Source organism: Mobula hypostoma, chromosome 9, assembly GCF_963921235.1.
Source record: "Mobula hypostoma chromosome 9, sMobHyp1.1, whole genome shotgun sequence".
NCBI classification, from domain to species: domain Eukaryota; kingdom Metazoa; phylum Chordata; class Chondrichthyes; order Myliobatiformes; family Myliobatidae; genus Mobula; species Mobula hypostoma.
In genome coordinates, this window is record NC_086105.1 from 88,966,506 (window position 1) to 88,988,536 (window position 22,031).

At 41.1% G+C, this 22,031-nt stretch overlaps 1 protein-coding gene across 2 annotated transcripts in view; it reads left to right on the forward strand.

Moving 5' to 3' along the window:
• The window catches only part of mad1l1 (mitotic arrest deficient 1 like 1), a 1,178,242-nt gene that overhangs the window by 744,247 nt on the left and 411,964 nt on the right, over window positions 1-22,031 (forward strand). For both annotated transcript variants that reach the window (XM_063058642.1, XM_063058644.1), the window contains exon 17: window positions 17,812-18,002. In XM_063058642.1, the coding sequence (XP_062914712.1) occupies window positions 17,812-18,002 (191 nt within the window). The remainder of the gene's footprint in view (window positions 1-17,811; window positions 18,003-22,031) is intronic.

The window sequence follows — 22,031 nt, forward strand, 5'->3', positions numbered from 1 at the left end:
TTTCTTCCCGGACCTCCTGTCCCATGATCCTCTCATATCCCTTTTGCCAATCACCTGTCCAGCTCTTGGCTCCATCCCTCCCCCTCCTGTCTTCTCCTATCATTTTGGATCTCCCCCTCCCCCTCCCACTTTCAAATCCCTTACTCACTCTTCCTTCAGTTAGTCCTGACGAAGGGTCTCGGCCTGAAACGTCGACTGCACCTCTTCCTAGAGATGCTGCCTGGCCTGCTGCGTTCACCAGCAACTTTGATGTGTGTTGCTTGAATTTCCAGCATCTGCAGAATTCCTGTTGTTCAAGTTATTCCAATTATGATTTAAGTCTTTAGAAGCAATTTGCCTTATTTGATAAAATTCTTACCCTGAATCAGAGCAATATTGTGTGTTCAAGCCCCTTTCTACAATTATAGCCAATGGCCAAAAGATTTAACTTTTTAGGCCTATTACTAAGGCAGGGGAAAAATTGAATAATTCTGTGACAGGATGAGGGGTAGGAATAATTTATTGATTATGCAAAGCAAAAAAAGGTGGCAACAGTGAAAGAAAAAAGGTAACACATGATCAAAAATGCATATTTCATAATATCACAATTTAATTTCCTCAGTCCTCACACAGTGACAATGGCAGACTCTGGTCCAACTATGAGCAGTTGGGAGCAGAGAATTCTGCTCTGTCTGAAGCTGTTCTTCAATCCCATCGCATCTCCTTTGCCTTTGTGGCCTTTATCTATTATGAAATACCTATTTGTCTTCTCATATTTGATAATTGCTTATATTTGATCATTTGTGGTCCTTCTAAATATGCTTTCAACTCACTGCCATATTAATGAGTCCATCGTCATACTTGGTTGTCTCAGTAGAAGATAACTTACCTTGAACAAAAATAGATATAATGTAGGCTAGAGCAGAAATTTCTCTGTAACAAAGATTGGATATGTGGCCACTTCTAATTTGTTGCTTGTGTGTCCAAAGAAGTCAGTGCACTTAAATTTGAAATCATATTCTTACAACTGACACATAAGGATGATCTGTGAAATGGGAATACAATATACTTGTCTTGCTGAAGGTGTTGTTTCCAGATCTGATTTAAGTTCAGAACTGAAAGTGTTCTAATTTACAACAAACTTTGATAAGTCTAACCTAAACTTGGGCATGATATTTCAGAATGACCTAGACAGCCATCTCGATTTTGAGAACAATATTTTTGAATTTTCCAGTGAGCTATTTTGTTAGGTGAACTAACAGTGTGATCATTGTCAATAGCCTATATCATTTCCTTTATGTCGATGGTGGACAAGAAAAGCTTTTGAAATTCGCTGTCTTGGGGAAATAACACTATTCGCTAACTCTAGAGCTACATGGTGGGGACCTTCAGTGTTTGAAATGAAGAGGTTTTCTGGAATGGAGTGTTAATATTTCAGCAAAAATTTAAACAGAGAGAGGCTGAACATTTTTATGAAAGAGGGATTGTATTAAAAAATAATTAATGTGGCACTTGGAGTTGTGATAATTGGGAAATAATATAAACTGATTACCTGTCATAAATTGGAAAATATTTCTAGCAAGCTGATTATTTATTTAAGAGGATTTGAACGTTCTCATAGTTGACTTGTGATAAGATACTAATCTGAAAAATAATGTAATTAGTATTCATTTGGGTCCAACTTTCATTTATTTTACTAGCCATTATAAAATTTAAATCATAATTAATTTGGAGTTGATAAAGCCATTATGTCCTTGAGAAACAGTTTATTTTCATGGCAGAAGAAACCCTCAGAAATTAATAACTATTGACTAATAAAAAAATCATTTTCAAAATCGACCTCATTAAAAGTTGTTCCACTTTTCATTTCTCTATTTGAACCTTACAGTTTAATTCTATTTTAATAATTGTCATGGTAGCGTAGCAGTTAGCGTGACACTACAGCTTGCGACATTTTGAAGTTCAGTTCCAGCACCATTCTGTAAGGTGTCTGTGCGTTCTCCCCTTGGAATGTGTAGGTTTTCTCTGAATGCTACAGTTTCCTCCCGTAGCCCAAAGGCATACCGGGTATTGCACTGTGATTAGGTTAGAGTTAATCAGGTTTGTCAGGGGTTGTACTCTATCCCCTCCTCTGTGTCATCCCTCTTCCACAGTGTGCTGTTGTCCCTCACACCCATGTGTTTAAAGGACCGAAAGGGCCTACTTTGTGCTGTATTGTTAAATAAAAATAAAACAAATATATTTTAAATGTTAATGAATCTCAATAATTTATTAAGAAATAAAGCTAATGTAATCTTTTGGAGAAATAGATGAGTATAGGCTTAGCGAACTGTATTTTGTAATAAGGAACTTAAAGTTGAAGCATAACTTCCAAGTATCTTAATTTGTCACCTATTACAATGTATACTCAAATGAAGCTTCATCCAGTACTGTGCATAATCACAGGCTTTGCATCCTTTCCTTTTCCTTATGTTCTTTTGGACAATTTGATATTACATTATATGTTTTTTATCTTGAGTAGGAAAAGCTAGTGGACCAGAATTTGTTGTATGCTTACTGTTGAACTTGTCAGTGGCTAATTGGATAAATCTTTGCATTTTCATTGTCAGCTTGAGCTCTTATGTCAGCAATGTCTTCAACGGTATGGGTCTGTGTGACAGTGGTAAATGCCATATTGTGGGCGAGTGAATGGTGAAGGGATTGCAAAAGTAACTCTACTCATAAGACTACCGAAAACATATTGAGAGATGGCTAAGCCACTTCCTCCATGCTAATCAACCCTTCCCCCACTACCCAGGCTTAGACTGCTGTCAAAAAAACAATGTTTCTGACTTTAAGCAGCATTCAAAATCATCCACAAACAATGAAAGGCAAATAATTAATCCTTAAGATTACTGGAAATGTAAAATAAAATTAAAACATATTGGAATAATTAACACAAACATAATAATTAAAACATGTAACTTAGTTGATTAAAAACTTTTACATCTTGTTCATTCAAATGAATAACTATGATGTTCTCTGCTAGGTTAATTTGGCATAGCTCCTGCAGACAGATTTGGACAACTGCACAACAATAAGGTCTGCTGCTGACTTGGAAGGCTGCAATATCTAATGTAAGAATGCAGTCTAAAGAAGTAAGAATAGCCAGGAAAAGAAAAGGAGAATGCTGGCGCAGGCAGGGTGGGCCAAATGTACTGACTGAGCTGTCAGAATTTGGGGCAAAGTGTTTCATGTGTTGAAAGTCATTGGTACAAGAGCAAGATAAATGGATGAAGTCCCTTTAAAAGGCTGGACATACAACAGCTGAAATGTTGACTGAATTAAGATCTGTTAGAGTAAATTATGGGCTCCAAATGTCCAGTTGATTAACTATTAAATGACTGTGCTGAATGTCAGTGAGTAATATTTTCTTTGATCACATCTTGATTTCAATGTAATTGCAGTTATTTACTTCCATCGACCAGCAGCATAAAAATGTTTCGGTTTTACAGGAAAACCAAATCGGCCGATCTCTTCTGCAGTAAAGTAGAACCACCATGGATTGCATTGATTAGCTAGATTATTAAATATGAGACATAAACACATCTAGATAAGCTATTTAAGGCCAATTACTTCAAATTTCTTCAACTTTAATGACCTCTCACTGTAATCCATATGTACCAAAAATTATGTTTTTAAAATTCTGTACCTCTGTGTGTACTATTGATCATCCAGAAGCTTTATGAATGGGGAAATTTAGCAGTAGTATGATATGGAATGGGGTTTGACTATTAAGAGTTTCAGAACATTTCTTTTTCCTACCACTGACTGCAATCAAATAGTACTTAATACCCTGGTTATGCACTGAGAACAAGGAAAAGCACAGCACAGGAAGTGGCCCTCCTGCCTACAGTGCTGTGCCAAACTAATTAAGCTAATGACACCCAATCCCTTCTGCCCGTGCACGGTCCATATCCCTCGATTCTCTGCATATTCATGTGCCTAACCAAGGGCCTCTTAAAAGCCTGTATCATATCTGCATCTGCCATCACCTTTGGCAGCATATTCCAGGCACCCACCATTCACTGTGTAAAAACTTTCTCAGCACATCACCTTTGACCCTTTTCCCTCTCACCTTAAATGCTGCTGTTAAGATATTGTGATCCAGGAAAAAAAGATACTGTCTGTCAACTCTATCTATGCTTCTCATAATTTTATTAACTTCTAATAGGCCTCTGCCACTCCAGAGAAAACAACCCAACCTCTCTTTACATTCCCTCCAATCCAAGTAGCATCTTGTTAAACCTCTTCTGCATCGTTTCCATTGCCACTTCTTTTTATTCCAGGTACTTCATGTGAATGAAGGTCAAGGGCAGCAAGTCCTTTGGGTCTGTAGTTTTTGTTTTTTCTGCACTTGCTTTCCTGTGATCCTATCCTTGACTGGAATCTCCTATCATCAGCTGATACTCAGCCTTGACTCATCCCCCTATGATGTGCCCACCACCACTGAAGTGCCCTCTGTCACATTCTACATGTGAGCTCCTACACAATAATCTTCTTTATCACCGCCACTGACTGTAGCGTGCCACTGACTGTACTGTGCAATCTTCCTTTCCCTCACCCATGCTGCCTTCCTTATTCCTCCAACTCTCTCCTCTTGCTCCCTCATGACGCTGTCCTTCCTCTTCCCCCACACTTCCTCTTCCTCCTACTCTGTCTTCCCTCTTTCCTTGTACTCTTCCCCCCGTCATCCCTCTTTCACATTGTGCTGTTGTCCCTCACACCCCCTGTGCCAGCCACTTCTATACCAATCTCCCTTCTACCCTCTCACCTCCCCACACATTCATCCATGACTGTACCGCCACGTCTGACCTAGGCGCTATACTGTCTCAGGCCCTACTCCTTTCATCCTTTCTTCTCTCTATTGCTGCTTCAGTTATTAAATAAAATGTCAAGCAGAGGGAGATGTCCAACAAAATGGAGTGAGAAGAGATTTGATACAAGTTAAGAATATGTCTAAAATCGATCCTTGTTACAATTCCGTAATCTCTATTCTGTTTGGAATAGTGTTTATAATTGCATTCAAAGTTGCTCACAGCAGTAAAAATCACTGCCAAGATACTGTGTTTCTGTCCCAATCTCACATGAGCAGCTTCACAATTGGGAAACTATAAGAGGATTTTGTAGGACAATCTTAGGGAATGAATAGATAAATCAATATAGATGTTTAGAAATATAATGTTTAGTTTGGTTTGAATTGTAAATTTGGACATCAGAAATTTTGTTTATTTAGGGAAAAAAATTGAACCATTGTTTGGAACGTAGTAACAAGATTTCACAAATTGACTTGCTAAAATGTATTCTTTTCACTGTAAGACTCAAAAATTTTCATTTGAGGAAATGCCACCGATAGTGTGAAATAAATTGTGCAAATTGGAATTGTGTGTAGGTGCTTTTATAATAAAACCTTCTGTGTATGTGCGTTCTATTGTCACATTGTTGACACATTTTTATGTCAAACTTTTGTGTTACAATTATCACTGTTGTTCCTTAAGGTTGTCATAGCCAAGGGAGGTAGTGGGGATAAGATCCCACTACCTATTAAATGGCTTGTGTCCCAAATAGCCTCTGACAACCAAATCCAGTTCTTGGCCTTCACGTGTGGCTTAGCTACTAAACCCGGCAGAACCATTTCTCCTGACAGGAGAAGGGGCAAAGGCTGGTTACTGGTGCCTTAAAATGAGTCGCTTCAGGCAGATGGGTCTTGTCTGCCGTGGTTGGCAGCTGATTTAGGAGAAGGAAGACTCTGATCTCCACTGCCTTGCGGCTATACCCACCCATGGGGAAGGCTTCGGAAGTAAACTCCAAGGAAAAATCCAGAGCGGAGTCCCTAAGGCAACTCCGGCGGTGCTGCTAGTGCCAAATTGTATCAGTCACTGCTGTTCCTTTGGATTCATCAGCTGTGTGGAGAGGGAGAGCCTGCTGCATGAGCAACAGTTTGCTGTCCCTATCATACTGCCCTGGCTTGTGTACTAGCTTGCCTATCATGTAGACAGCTAGAAATATCCATGGTCAACCCCAACCAATGGAGGGCTTCAATTGCCACTGTGATATTGTATGTCTTAAAATATAATCCATGTATACTGAACACAATTTCTAAATATTTCTTACGAATTATGCATCCTCAGAATGTGGGGAAATATTGTTGATCATTTTGTTATAATCTGTTAATTATTCATTCAAAGAAATGTTTGTATTGATATCTCTGTACAAATACAGTAGATTCTGGTTAATTGAGCCATCAAGGCAGCTACCTTTTTGGGCCATCTTTTAAAGAACCAAAGTTAATGGAACAAATTGCTGTGATTTACTTGGTTTATTTGGGACAGTATGCCACTTAATTGGCACAGGAAATGACAAACAGTTTCTAACTACTGTCAGCTGCATGCACTTGTATGACCATTAGACGATACATTGGCTTAGAATGAACTGTCTTTAAATAGCATCAGTTGTGTGTGCTTGTGTTATGTTATTCATTTGGGCCAACGGATACTGGATTAAAAAGCAGTGATTTTTGACTCTACTGTAGTTCAGTAGGAAAGCAATGAGGTAGTCCATTATCTGTACTAGGTGTCTGCAATAATGTTATTCATTTACAGTCAACCAAAGAACATGGCAGCATATACTGGATTAGTTCCTCTGTTGATAACTATTAGGAACTAATACATAGTTCTATAATACCGTAGAAGTGTTGATAGTGTTCAAATTTGTTCTGTACTTCATTTAAATACATAATTTGGTATTCAGTTAAATGGTAGTTTGTCTTTTTTATACCTTTTTAATTACTTCCATGAAATTTTGGCTAATTAGGCCCCAATGCACTGGTCCTGATGTGCCTCAATTGACTGGAATCCACTGCACTTGAACAATTGAAAAGCAAATTAATTGTAATTTGAAATAAAATATTCAATGCTTTGACTGCAGAAAATCTGCAAGTTAAAAATACATCTAATCAGTTCTTCACTTCTGTCAGTAGTCAACCCATTACAAAATATGTTAATTAGGTTTAAAGATTGTACATTGCATAGAAAAGCAAAGTATTGTATTTAAAAAGTTGTTTCTAGCATAGTTAACCTCAAATGTAAGTTTGCATTGTATTTGGAGCAGTTTCCTAGACAAAACATTAGAGAACAAATCATAGAAGGGGCCATTTTAGATCGAATTTTGTGACAGATGAGTTATAGAGAATGATCCTCTAGGGATGAGTGATCATAACCTGATAGAATTTTACATTCGGTTACTGAGGGAGAATCTAGTGTTTTAAACTTAATAGAGATCTAAAGTGGACTAGAAAAATAGAATAAAAGTTGATGAACTAGAAGACGTATAAGTAAATATTTCATTGGGAAATACTGTTAAGAGGAATATGATTCATCTATAATTCATCAAAGGAAATTAGACACAATATCAAATTAATAGTAAATGCATGCAGTGTTGTGAGGATTAATGGTGTGCAAGATGGTTAAGAAATTTTTCAAAATCAGCAAAAGGTGACATAGATAAAATGAAAAAGAGTAACACAGATGATGGAAGTATACCAGTAACAAATGTACAGTATATATAAAGGTGAAACTTCTACATGGTATTTAAAGGAATCGGGTTAAGATATTATCTGAGGAATTAATGATGGGAAATATGGAAATTGAAAAAATTAGAAGTTTGTGTCCATTTTCAAGTTAGAAGATATGAAAACTTCCTAGTAGTAGAAAATCAAAGGCAAATGGAAGGGGAGAAATATGAAGAATTATGATTAAAGAAGAGGTTCTCATTAAACAAAAGGGTCAAAAGGCGAATAAGTCTCTTGGATGGGATTGCTCACATCCTAATTCAGAAGAATTTGGAGGATCTGAATGAAACATTTCAAACGTTGAAAGGCCTCAATTGAGTGGATGTAGAGAGGGTGTTTCTTATGGTGGGCGAGTCTAAGACCAAAGAACACAGCCCACAGGATAGATGAATGTCCATTTAGAATGGAGATAAGGCGGAATTTCTTTAGCCAGGGAATGATGAATCTCTGGGATTTGTTGCCACAGCAAGCTGTGGAGGCCAAGTCGTTATGCTTATTTACAGCAGAGGTTGATAGATTCTTGATTAGTCATGAAGGGATATGGGGAGAAGGGAGGAAATTGGGGTTGAGGGGGAAAATGGATCAGCCATGATGAAGTGGAGCAGACTCAGTGGGCCAAATGGCTCAATCCTGCTCTGATCTCTTATGGCATGATGGTCTAATGTTTTAAACGTCTGCAACAATTTTGATCATTACAACCTGATGGCATGAGTGTCAATTTCTCCTTCATGATCAGTTGCTATGATGGTACAGCCGATAATGAAAGAGGTAAATGGAATGGGTTTTGTTGCATGAGGGACGTAGGATAAAAGTAGAGAAGCTTTGCTGTATCTGCTGGGATCAGACTGTTTAATCTCATTAAAATACAGACAGCTCTGAGGTTATATTGAGAGAGTGCCTACCCTTCTTGGGGAATCTTGGGGTATGAGCTTTCTACTTAAAACTGAGATAAGGAATGTCTTCTCTAGGGGTTCCAAACCTTTGGTAATCCCTATTTTAGAAATATGTGGCTAAAAAAGACAGATTGGGATATAGAGGAATTTGGGGAACTGACATAAATAATTAAGTGGAGTTGAGGCCTTGTTTAGATCTTTTCCTGTATTATTGTAGCTCGAGTTGCTGTTTGACTTACTTCTATTCCTATTTGTTATATTTTATCAGGCTATCATCAATAGCACAACAATCAATGTCTTGTACACATCATGCTGAGAGTAGCTGGTTTTGTCTAAAAGCAGATTACATCTGTCACTTAACTGCATGTAATTATATAATACATATACCACAGGCTACTCCACCCAAATGGTCCGTCTTGTTTTTATGCAGCACAGAAGTTGCCTCCAGTCCTTCCTGTTATTCACTGTCAGCATCTCCTGCCATTCCTTTGTCCTACTTGTGTGTTTAGCTGAAATGTACCTGTGCAGTTTGCTTCAACAATGCCTTGTGACACTGAGTTTCATATTCTAACCAAAAAAAACAAACAGCTCGAGGAACTCAGTAGGTTAAGCAGCATCTGACGAGACAGTGATGTAGTCAACATATCAAGTCAAGAACCTGCATTTGGGCTATATTCCAACTACTCTGGCTTAGGGAGTTTCTCTTTAATTTCCAGTTGGATTTATTAATGACCATCATTTATTTTTGGGTCCGAAGATTAATTTGTGGAAAGTAGCCAGCAGTGATGTTTCTAATATCCAGGAACCGCTTTATTGTTACTGCTCTGAGTTACATTCATGTAACACACATTCCATAAGACTATAAGACGTAGGAGCAGAATTTGGCCATTTGGCCCATTGAGTCTGTTCCACCATTCAATCATGGCTGATGCCTTTTTTTATCCCTTCCTCAGCCCCACACCCCGGCCTTCTACCTGTAACCTTTGATGCCAATCAAGAACCTATCAATCTCCGCCTTAAATGTACCCGACGACCTCCACAGCTGCCTGTAGTAACAAATTCCACAAATTCACCACCCTCTAGCCAAAGAAATTTCTCTGCACCTCTGTTTTAAATGGATGCCTCTCTATCCTGAGACTGTGTCCTCTTGTCCTAGACTCCCTTACCATAGGAAACATTCTTTCCACATCTACTCTGTCTAGGCCTTTCAACGTTCAAAAGATTTCAGTGAGATTCCCTCTTCAGCCTTCTAAATTCCAGTGAGTACATGCCTGGAGCCATTAAACGTTCCTCATATGATACCCCTTTCATTCCCGGAATCACCCTTGTGGACCTCCTCTGAACTCTCTTCAATGCCAGCTTGCCCTTTCTTTTATAAGGAGCCCAAAACTGTTTACAATAGTCAAGGTGAGGCCTCACCAGTGCCTTAGAAAGCTTCAGCATCACATCCCTGCTCTTATATTCTAGATCTTTTAAAATGAGTGCTAACATTGCATTTGCCTTCCTCACCACTGACTCAACCTGCAAGTTAACCTTTAGGGAATCCTAGTCTACACATTTATTTCTTCTACCAAAGTGCATGACAATGTATTTTCCAACATTATATTTCATTTGTTACTCTCTTGCCCATTCTCTTAATCTGTATAATCCTTTTGCAGTCTACCTGTTTCCTCAACACTACCTGCCCCTCCACCAATCTTTCTATCATCCGTAAACTTGGCAACAAAGCCATCTATTCCATCATCTAGGTCATTGATATACAGTCCCAACACTGACCCCTGCGGAACATCACTAGTCACTGGCACCCAACCAGAAAAGGGTCCTTTTATTTCCACTCACTGCCTCTTACTAATCACTCAGTGCTCTAACCATGCCAGTAACTTTCTGGTAATACTATGGACTCTTTTTGGTAAGCAGCCTCATGTGTGGCGCCTTGTCAAAGGCCTTCTGAAAATCCAAATATCCAACATCTATTACATCCCCTTTATCTATCCTACTTCTAATCTCCTCACAGAATTCCAATAAGTTTGTCAGGCAAGATTTTCCCTTAAGGAAATACTGACATTTTCCTATTTTGTCTTGTGTCACCAAGTACTCCATAATTTCATCCTTAACAATTGCATCCAATGTCTTTCCAACCTCTGAAGTCAGGCTAACTGATCTATAATTTCCTTTCTGCTGCCTCCCTCCTGTCTTAAAGAGTGGAGTAACTTTTCCAATTTTCCAGTCCTCTGAAATCATGCCAGAGTCCAATGATCCTTGAAAGATAATTTCTAATGCCTCCACAGTCTCTACTGCTACCTCTTTCAGAACCCTAGGGTGTAGTTGATTTGGTCTGGGTGACTTAGGTACCCTTAGATCTTTCAGCTTTTTGAGCACCATGTCCCTTGTAATAGTAACTGCACTCACTTCTCTTCCCTCACACCCTTCAACACCTGGCATACTGCTAGTGTCATTCACAGTAAAGACTGATGCAAAATACACATTTAGTTCATCTGCCATCTCTTTGTCCCTCATTATTATTTCTCCAGCCTCATTTTCTAGCAGTTCTATATCCACTCTCATCTCTCTTTTATTTTTTACATACTTGAAGAAGCTTTTACTACCCACCTTGATATTGTTTGCTAGCTTGCTTTCATATTTCTTCTTTTCCCTCCTAATTATTCTTTTAGTTACTTTCTGTAGGTTTTTAAAAGCTTCCTAATCCTCTATCTTCCCGCTAATTAATGCTTTGTTGTATGCCCTCTCATTTGCTTTTAAACCAGGTTTGACTTCCCTTGTTAGCCATAGTTGTACTATTTTGCACTTTCCTCATTTTCCCCAGAAACTGAAACTATTGCTGCTCTGCTGTCATCCCTGCCAGCATCTCTTTCCAATTTACTTTGGCCAAATTCCTCTCCCATACCACTGTAAGTTCCTTTACTCCACTGAAATACTGCTATGTCAGACTTTACTTTCTCCCTATAAGTTTCAAGTTGAGCTCAGTCATATTGTGGTCACTGTCTCCTCAGGGTTCCTTTGCCTTAAGCTCCCTGATCGCCTCCGTTCATTACATAATGCCTCACCCTTGCATTTTTTAAACTCTACCCATAAGGCTTCAACATCTTCTGATCCCTGTCACCTTTTTCTAACGATTTAACACCATTCTTTACCAGCCACACCACCCCCTCTGCCTGCTTTCCTATCCTCCGATACAATATGTAACCTTGGACATTCAGCTACCAACTACAACCATCCTCCAGTCACGATCAATGATGACCACAACATTGTATCTGATGATCTCTGAAAGTGCAACAAGATCATCCACGTTATTTCTTATACTCTGTGCATTGGTATATAACACATTCTGTATTTTCTACCCTTTTTGATTCTGCATCCCTAACGCACTGATACTCACCCTGCTGGCTGCAATTTTGTCCTATCGTCCACCTGCTCTTCCTGACAGTCTGACTGCACGCTATCTCTTTCAGCTTCACTGTCACAAGGATCGTTATGGAAAACCTTTCCTATAAAAAGCAATAAGCATATGCATAGTTCATCTCTATGTACAGGAGAACATACTTCATAGTACAATAGTCTCTGTTTTATTATTTCGTACATTATTATTGCACAGTACTGTACATTATGGCACATTGGTAAATTATTATTGTGTATATTATTATTCTGTACTTTATTAGTTAATATTACATTGATTATTTATTATTATCGCTAAGTGCATTTTAAAATGTTGCTACCGTAACAAATTAATTTCTCGGAATCAGTAAAGTATTATTATTATTGTTGTTGTTGTTGTTGTTATTATCATCATCATCTTTGCTTTGTTACCATCTGTTCTATCCTGAGTCCTTTCATTTGGGTATCCCTCCCTCTGCCAAATTAGTTTAAACCCTTTTCAACACCTCTAACAAACCTACCCATGAGGATGTTTGTACCCCTCAGGTTCATAGAACATAGAATAGTACAGCACAGTACAGGCCCTTCGGCCCACAATGTTGTGCCGACCCTCAAACCCTGCCTCCCATATAAGCCCTCACCTTAAATTCCTGCACTAGTGGTACCTGTCAAGTAGTCTCTTAAACTTCACTAGTCTATCTGCCTCCACCACTGACTCAGGCAGTGCATTCCACGCACCAACCACTCAACCACTCTCTGAGTAAAAAACCTACCTCTAATATCCCCCTTGAACTTCCCACCCCTTACCTTAAAGCCATGTCCTCTTGTATTGAGCAGTGGTGCCCTGGTGAAGAGGCGCTGGCTATCCACTCTATCTATTCCTCTTATTATCTTGTACACCTCTATCATGTCTCCTCTCATCCTCCTTCTCTCCAAAGAGTAAAGCCCTAGCTCCCTTAATCTCTGATCATAATGCATATTCTCTAAACCAGGCAGCATCCTGGTAAATCTCCTCTGTACTGTTACGTACCCCGTAACTGGGTTGCCAAACCAACAGAAATAGATCACTCAGTTGGAGTCTGGATTACTAGATCTAAGAAAGTTTTATTAAAGAAACAAGCAACACAGTAATCGAAAGGATAATAAATGCAACAGTTCAGCAATGATAAACACACATGTACACAGAATTAAGATAACAGGATCAATCAAGCTCTAATCGTTGTCTAGGGGTAAATGACCAATTTCAAAGTGACACAAAGTCCAGTTCAATTTAGTTCAGTTCGCAGTAATCGTTGCCATGGCGATGGACAATGTGGGGGGAAGGAGAGAGAACAAGAACGAATGATCATTCGAAACGGCTTCCACACACAGACCTGCGATATTGCTCACAAGCAGCTTTCGGGCAGGTCCTTTGTGATGTCACCTGAGGTCACCGACTGTGACCCCTCCTCCAGATGCGGTCGATCCTCTGCAGTGAACCCAGCACCCAAGCAAGGGCGGACACACACCGGGTTCCCGCTGATCGTACCTTTCCACCCTGTGCGTTTGTGGCCCGGTACTTCCCACCGACTCAGGAGAGGCGCACTGCTTCCAGGGTCTCGTTACCTCGAGTGTCGTGTGTGTGCTGCCTTAGTGAACCTGTCCCTTTTTATCCCCCTGCTGGGGTATCGCCTGTCCATCACTTCAAACAGTTCAGGGTTCAAAGGGGGAGCCAATCTTGACAATACCCAGACTGATGGCTCCTTCATTAACATCTCCAAATGCTGATTCATTGTGTTCCTTATCTCTCCCTCCCCTGAGGACAGGTGGCAGACCAACTGCTGATGCCACTGGTGCTATCCCAGGCCAGCAAACATCTTAATTTATGTGTATTCTCGTCACAGTACCCTTTCCAATGCTTCCACATCCTTCCTATAGTGAGGCGACCAGAACTGGACACAGTACTCCAAGTGTGGCCTAACCAGAGTTTTATAGAGCTACATCATTACCCCATGACTCTTAAACTCTATCCCTCGACTTATGAAAGCTAACACCCCATAAGCTTTCTTAACTACCCTATCCACCTGTGAGGCAACTTTCAGGGATCTGTGGACATGTACCCCCAGATCCCTCTGCTCCTCCACAATACCAAGTATCCTTCCGTTTACTTTGTACTCTGCCTTGGAGTTTGTCCTTCCAAAGTGTACCACCTCACACTTCTCTGGGTTGAACTCCATCTGCCACTTCTCAGCCCACTTCTGCATCCTATCAATGTCTCTCTGCAATCTTTGACAATCCTCTACACTATCTACAACACCACCAACCTTTGGGTCGTCTGCAAACTTGTCAACCCACCCTTCTACCCTCACATCCAGGTCGTTAATAAAAATCACAAAAAGTAGAGGTCACAGAACAGATCCTTGTGGGACACCACTAGTCACAATCCTCCAATCTGAATGTACTCCCTCCACCACGACCCTCTGCCTTCTGCAGGCAAGCTAATTCTGAATCCACCTGGCCAAACTTCCCTGGATCCCATGCCTTCTGACTTTATGAATAAGCCTACCGTGTGGAACCTTGTCAAATGCCTTACTAAAATCCATATAGATCACATCCACTGCACTACCCTCATCTATATGCCTGGTCACCTCCTCAAAGAACTCTATCAGGCTTGTTAGACACGATCTGCCCTTCACAAAGCCATGCTGACTGTCCCTGATCAGACCATGATTCTCTAAATGCCCAGAGATCCTATCTCTAAGAATCTTTTCCAACAGCTTTCCCACCACAGATGTAAGGCTCACTGGTCTATAATTACCCGGACTATCCCTACTACCTTTTTTGAACAAGGGGACAACATTCGCCTCCCTCCAATCCTCCGGTACCATTCCTGTGGACAACGAGGACATAAAGGTCCTAGCCAGAGGCTCAGCAATCTCTTCCCTCGCCTCCTGGAGCAACCTGGGGAATATTCCGTCAGACCCCGGGGAATTATCCGTCCTAATGTATTTTAATAACTCCCACACCTCCTCTCCCTTAATATCAACATGCTCCAGAACATCAACCTCACTCATATTGTCCTCACCATCATCAAGTTCCCTCTCATTGGTGAATACCGAAGAGAAGTATTCATGGAGGACCTCGCTCACTTCCACAGCCTCCAGGCACATCTTCCCACCTTTATCTCTAATCAGTCCTACCTTCACTCCTGTCATGCTTTTGTTCTTCACATAATTGAAGAATGCCTTGGGGTTTTCCTTTACCCTACTCGCCAAGGCCTTCTCATGCCCCCTTCTTGCTCTTCTCAGCCCCTTCTTAAGCTCCTTTCTTGCTTCCCTATATTCCTCAATAGACCCATCTGATCCCTGCTTCCTAAAGCTCATGTATGCTGCTTTCTTCCACCTGACTAGATTTTCCACCTCACTTGTCACCCATGGCTTCTTCACCCTACCATTCTTTATCTTCCTCACTGGGACAAATTTATCCCTAACATCCTGCAAGAGATCTCTAAACATCGACCACATGTCCATAGTACATTTCCCTGCAAAAACATCATCCCAATTCACACCTGCAAGTTTTAGCCTTATAGCCTCATAATTTGCCCTTCCCCAATTAAAAATTTTCCTGTCCTCTGATTCTATCCTTTTCCATGATAATGCTAAAGGCCAGGGAGCGGTGGTCACTGTCCCCCAGATGCTCACCCACTGAGAGATCTGTGACCTGACCTGGTTCATTACCTAGTACTAGATCTAGTACGGCATTCTCCCTGGTCGGCCTGTCCACATACTGTGACAGGAATCTGTCCTGGACACATTTAACAAACTCTGCCCCATCTAAACCCTTGGAACTAATCAGGTGCCAATCAATATTAGGGAAGTTAAAGTCACCCATGATAACATCCCTGTTATTTTTGCACCTTTCCAAAATCTGCCTCCCAATCTGCTCCTCTGTATCTCTGCTGCTACCAGGGGGCCTATAGAATACCCCCAATAGAGTAACTGCTCCCTTCCTGTTCCTGACTTCCACCCATACTGACTCAAAAGGGGATCCTGCTACATTACCCACCCTTTCTGTAGCTGTAATAGTATCCCTGACCAGTAATGCCACCCCTCCTCCCCTTTTTCCACCCTCTATATCCCTTTTAAAGCACTGAAATCCAGGAATATTGAGAATCCATTCTTGCCCTGATGCCAGCCAAGTCTCTGTAATGGCCACTACATCATAATTCCATGTATGTATCCAAGCTCTCAGTTCATCACCTTTGTTCCTGATGCTTCTTGCATTGAGGTACACACATTTCAGTCCTTCTACCTTACTGTCTTTACACCGTTTATTCTGCTTCTCTTTCCTCAAAGCCTCTCTATATATTAGATCTGGCTTTACTCCATGCACTTATTTCACTGCTCTATCGCTGTGGGTCCCATCCCTCTTGCAAATTAGTTTAAACCCTCCCGAACCATGCCAGCGAACCTACCTGCAAGGATATTGCTCCCCCTCGAGTTCAGGTGCAACCCATCCAATCTGTACAGGTCGCACCTTCCCCAGAAGAGATCCCAATGATCCAAAAATCTAAAACCCTGCTCCCTGCACCAACTCCTCAGCCACGCATTCAACTGCCATCTCCTCCAATTCTTACCATCACTGTCACGTAGCACTGGCAGCAATCCTGAGAACGCCACCCTTGAGGTCCTGTTCTTCAGCCTTCTGCCTAGTTCCCGAAACTCACACTTCAGGACCTCATCCCTCTTCCTGCCTGTGTCGTTGGTCTGAACATGCATCATGACTTCTGGTTGCTTTCCCTTTCACACCAGGATGTCGTGCACCCGGTCAGAGACATCACAGACCCTGGCACCCGGGAGGCAACAAACCATGAGGGTGCAACGCATCCCTTTTGTACGGGTTATACCTCCCCCAGAAGAGATCCCAATGATCCAAGAACCTGAAGCCGAGTCCCTGCACCAGTTTCTCAGCCACACATTAATATACCAAATCATTATGCTTCTACCCTCACTGGCGCATGGCACAGGTTGCAATACAGAAATTACTACCCTGGAGGTCCCGCTTCTTAGCTTTCTGCCTGGCTCTCTCCATTTTCTCCTTAGGACCTCTTTGCTCTTTCTTCCTTTGTCATTGGTACTATTATGTACCAAGACATCTGGCTGTTCTCCCTACCCATCCGAAATGCTGTGGACGCACTCTGAGACGTCCCTGATCCTGGCACCTGGGAGTCAACATACCATCTGGGTGTCCTGTTCATGTTCAGAGAATCCTGTTCCTCTGACTATTGAGTCCGCTATCACTACCACTTCCCTCTTCTCCCTATTTCCCTTCTCTATGAGGGACCCATGCTCAGTGCCAGTAACCTGGTCTCTGTGGCATACCCATGGGAGGTCATCCCCCACAACAGTGTCCAAAACTGCTGTCCAAAAAGCAGTATCCAAAACTTAGCATTTGTGCAAAGTTTCCAACAGTACTGGAATTCTCCAGAGGTTTGATACAGCCACCATCTTTGGCTGGGATTAAAATATAGTTCTAGGTCTTACTGTTTAAATGGAAGCATCTGTGACATTTGTTTTGGAAGGATAATGCTGAAATGGAAGAAATTTATTCTTCAAAAGGGTGTCTGCTCCCAAGAAGCTGAGAACAAATTAAAATTGTGATTGGAGGACATTTTATATTTTCAAGTTCTGCAATGTGCAATTTGTAACCTGCTATTGAAATGTAACAATAACCTTTTATTGACTGTGGTTAATGAATTTATGTTTTATAAGGTTGAAGCTTTACATCCATTTTATTCCATAAAATCTTATCAGTGCCTATCCAATTTGGTGTCAGATTTATAAGTCTGTTGAAATTTTATAGTTTTGATTGACATTGAAGGTTTCATTAAATTGTAAAATTGACTTACGTCCACCATTTAGCAATTATAAAATAATTTTTTTCACGTTTTGGCTTCAGAGATGCGCAAGCAAGTGAACAGTGCAGAGTTGAAGAACCAACGATTGAGGGAGGTGTTCCAGAAGAAGATTCAGGAATTCCGAGCTGTTTGCTACTCCCTGATGGGTTACAAGATCGATGTCACTACAGAGAACCAATACAAGCTGTCGTCGATATATGCAGAACACCAGGATGACTGTCTGATGTTCAAGGTAAGAGTACAAGGAGTGGGGAAATGCAGCATTGCCAGAACTGTCTTCACTTGTTGCTACGTTTTTATTTCCCTTTGTCTCAGGCTACTTTCCAGTGGAGTTTCATTATGCTTACCACAAAATAGTGGAATTTAATTTTTAGTAAGAATTATTTGTTGATGGTTTCCTTTCCTGCTGACTCAAATTGTTCTGTGATTTTCCAAGCCATGTTGTCACATAGGACCTTGTATTTCAGGATTACCATTGGTTATAGTCCTAATCTGTCTGTCATCCTAATCTACCTTTCATGGTGCTGCGAAATTTTTGTAGATCCTTGACTATCATTATCATCATTGATCACTTTCCAAGGAGTGGTTGATGATTCTTAGTTTATTTATTATTGTTACCTGTCTTTATTACACAAGTTGTTGGAAAAGGATCAAGTGGCATATGTTTTTTATTAGTACTTAACCATGGTTGATACCAGTGAGGCTCATTCTAAGCAGTGGAGCAAGAAAGATCTGTGGCAGGTGGTGAAGAATGGGGCTGGAAGTTCTTTGGCTTGTTGAATGCTGGAACATGTGTTCAAGAATTATTACTGTTAAAAAGTGGTCTTTCTCAAAATGCATCCATGGAAATCTGAAGCAAATGCACATATCTGAAAGAAAATTAATCCCACCTGTCTAGGCTTGAGAATGAAGAACATTTTTCAAAGTAATAAGAGGTGATTTATAGTTAGGTCATTTCTCAGCAAGAGAAATCAAGAAGTATTGGCTTTTAAGATTCAGCAATTCTTTTACTGTGCCTCCTGTGTGGTTCATTACTCACTAGACCCAACACAACTCCACTCACAAATCTAAAATCAAAATTAAGCTTCTACCTGTCTTTCTGAAATTAGTTAATAAATCATATTTCATCTGGAAAAATAATTGGTCTTTTACCTCCTGTAAGTAGATGGCAGAATGAACTAAACTTGATTTAGAGTGAGGAAGAACTGATCAAGTAGACACATCTTGGATTGATGGCATCCGTTAGTCTCGCGAGACCATGGATCTGCGCCTGGAAAGTCTTGCTTTAGTCTCTCCAGGGCGCAGGCCTGGACAAGATTGTATGGAAGACTGGCAGTTGCCCAAGCAGCAAGTCTCCCCTCTCCATGCCACCGATGTTGTCCAAGAGAAGGGCAAGGGCTGATGCAGCTTGGCACCAGTGACGTCGCAAGAGGTTGAAAGGTTGAAGACTACGTCAGACTGCCTTAGGGACTCTGGCTCCGGATTTGTCCTCAGGGTTTACTCCGAAAGTCTTTCCTATGAGGGGTATGGCCGCAAGGCAGCAGAGGTTTGAAATCAGAGTTTTTCCTCTCTTAGATGGACTGCCTTCCCAGGCTGACAAGCTCCATCTACCCGAAGCACTAGTTTTAAGGCTCCAGGACACGCCTTCATCCCTTCTCCTGTCAGTCGAAACAGTTCCGCCGGGCTTAGAGGCTAAGCCACATGAGAAGGCCAGGAGTTGGACTTGGTTGTCAGAGGCTATTTGAGGTGCATGCTCTGAGGAGCACTTTTAGGTAGTGGGAGCTTGTCCCCACTACCACTCCTCGGCTTGACAATATCTTTGATTGAATGGAGTAATTATCTGTATAACATCAATCTTATAAGCACTCATAAAAAGAAAGAAATAAGACTTGGCCAAACTTGGCATTTTGAAGAAATGACCACCCAGGCTGTTCTAACCAGCACCTTCAAAACCCACCTCCTGTACTATCAAGGAGGCCAAAGGCAGCAGCTACATGGTGCACCACCATCTGCAGGTTCCCTTCCAAGTCATGCAGGATCCTAACCTGGAAATATATCATAGGTGTATCATCACTAGGTCTCTATCCTGGGACACTCTGTCTGATAGCAATGTAGGAGTACCTTCACAAGAAGAAATGCGGTGGTTCAAGAAGGCAGCTCATGAACAACTTTCATGAGGGACAGGGAATACATGCTGGTCTTGCCATCAGCCTCCAGATCCCAAAATTTAATATAAAAGATCTTTACCTTTCTAACTGTTTGGCTTGCCTACATACTAGCTTTTTTATTTCTTGTATGCAGCCAAGAAGATTTCTCTGAATGCTAGCATTCAGTAGCTTCACACTATTTGAATAACACTCTGCTTTCCTATTCTTCTCACTAAAGATCCAGGATTGAAGATTGTTTAATGTAATTTCCTGTACACAACTGTAAAGGAGAACAAAATAATTGTTTTGTACAGAAAAATTACGCATCCTGTTCGTGTCTCTTTCTTATATGCATGCACCTTGGTACTTGACATGGATAGGAAAGGCGTAGAGCAGGGGTTTCCAACCTTTTTTGTGCCATGGACCTTGACCATTAACGAAGAAGCCCATGGAACCCAAGTTGAAAACCCCTGGTTTAGAGGGCTATGGGTCAAATGTGGGCAAAGGGACGAGCTTAGAAGGGAATCTTGGTTGGGATGGAGCTGTTGGAATGAATGGTCTGTTTCCACAGTGTATTAATCTATAACTCTATGGCCTGCTAATGCTGTTGATGCTGCATTCTTCTTATAGAAAAATACATTTAGACTGTACACAAATACCCTGAACAGGGCACCATGCTTGCGTCACTCACAGCATGTTATTCATTCTATGCTAATTTCATCAGTTGCAATGCAGTCCTACAAGCCATATTTTTTTCATCCCAGTGTCTTCTGCAGAGATTATTCCCTCCATAGCCTCCTCAGTGTAATTTTCCCTGCAACTGCAGAAGGTGCAACACTTGTCCTTACACCTCTTCTTTACCACCAACCTGTGACCTAAACACCCTTCCAGTTCAAGCAAAGTTTCATCTGCACCTCTTCCAACCTTGTCTACTGAATTTGGTACTCAGTATGTATAGACTGGGTGACTTGCAAACAACCTATTCTCTGTCGCAGTAGCTATCTCAAGCTCCCATTTGAATGCTATTTCAATTTCCTTCCCATTCCTAGACCGACCCGTCCGTCCTCAACCTTCTCCTTTGCCAGAGTGAGGCCCAGTGCAAATATACCATTCCTCTATCTGGCTGGACCTGTGCATCATCCTTGAGTGCACCCCTTCGCAGTCCGCCAATCACCGAAGGCTCCTGTCTCACCACTCCCCTCTCCTCTTTATATTGGCTATCTCCCCTCTCTACTCTTAGTCCTGATGCAGGGTTTCGAACTGAAACAGACAGTTCCATTCTCCACAACCCACTACAGTCCCCCAGGAGATAGCTTGTAGCTTCATTTCATCAGTTTATGGCAAAACTTTGATCTCTCTGAAGACCAGTCTGGCAGCCTTATCCTTTAGGACTTGATCAGCAGTAGTTCTGCCCAGGCTATTCGTGATAGACATTGAAGTCCTAATCTACCCTGTGCCCTACTACTTTTAGTGTTGGTTCCACGTTATTCAATTCTTTGGAGCACTGATTCATCAGATGAGGGAGGATGCAGATGTTATTCTTAACAAGGTTTCTTTCCCATGTTTGACCTGATGCCCTGAGACTTCCTGAGTCTAAAGTCAGTATAAGGATTCATAGTTCTACTAGGTCCCATGCCAAGACCACTGTGTTAATGTGTGGATTAGAACACATCTCGGGATTCTAATGGAGAATCTGGCCCATAAACTTCAAGATCTAATTCTGTGAATTTAAGTACATCCAGCTGAGACTACCCTCCTAGTTACTTGAATGTTCGCAAGCAGGTATGGGATTAATTTTGCTGTCTCTAAAGTTGGTGCCGGGGTCAACATCAGGTAGTTTTCAAGGACTGTTGAGTGATATTGTACAAAGAACAGTAGATTCATACTGGGCCACCTTCATGCCTTTAGTGTATTAGTATGGATACTTCTGTTATATAACAAGAAAGTTGTTTAAGATGACTGTCAGTGTTATGAAATGTGATACAAGATCTCAATAGTTGGCATTCCTGACAGAAAACATTGATGAGTGAAACGACTCTCATGTGTACTCCCAAATGTTGTCCTTAGTTGTGAAGGTAGTCACCATTGTCACATTTGACGTATTTCTTATTTCC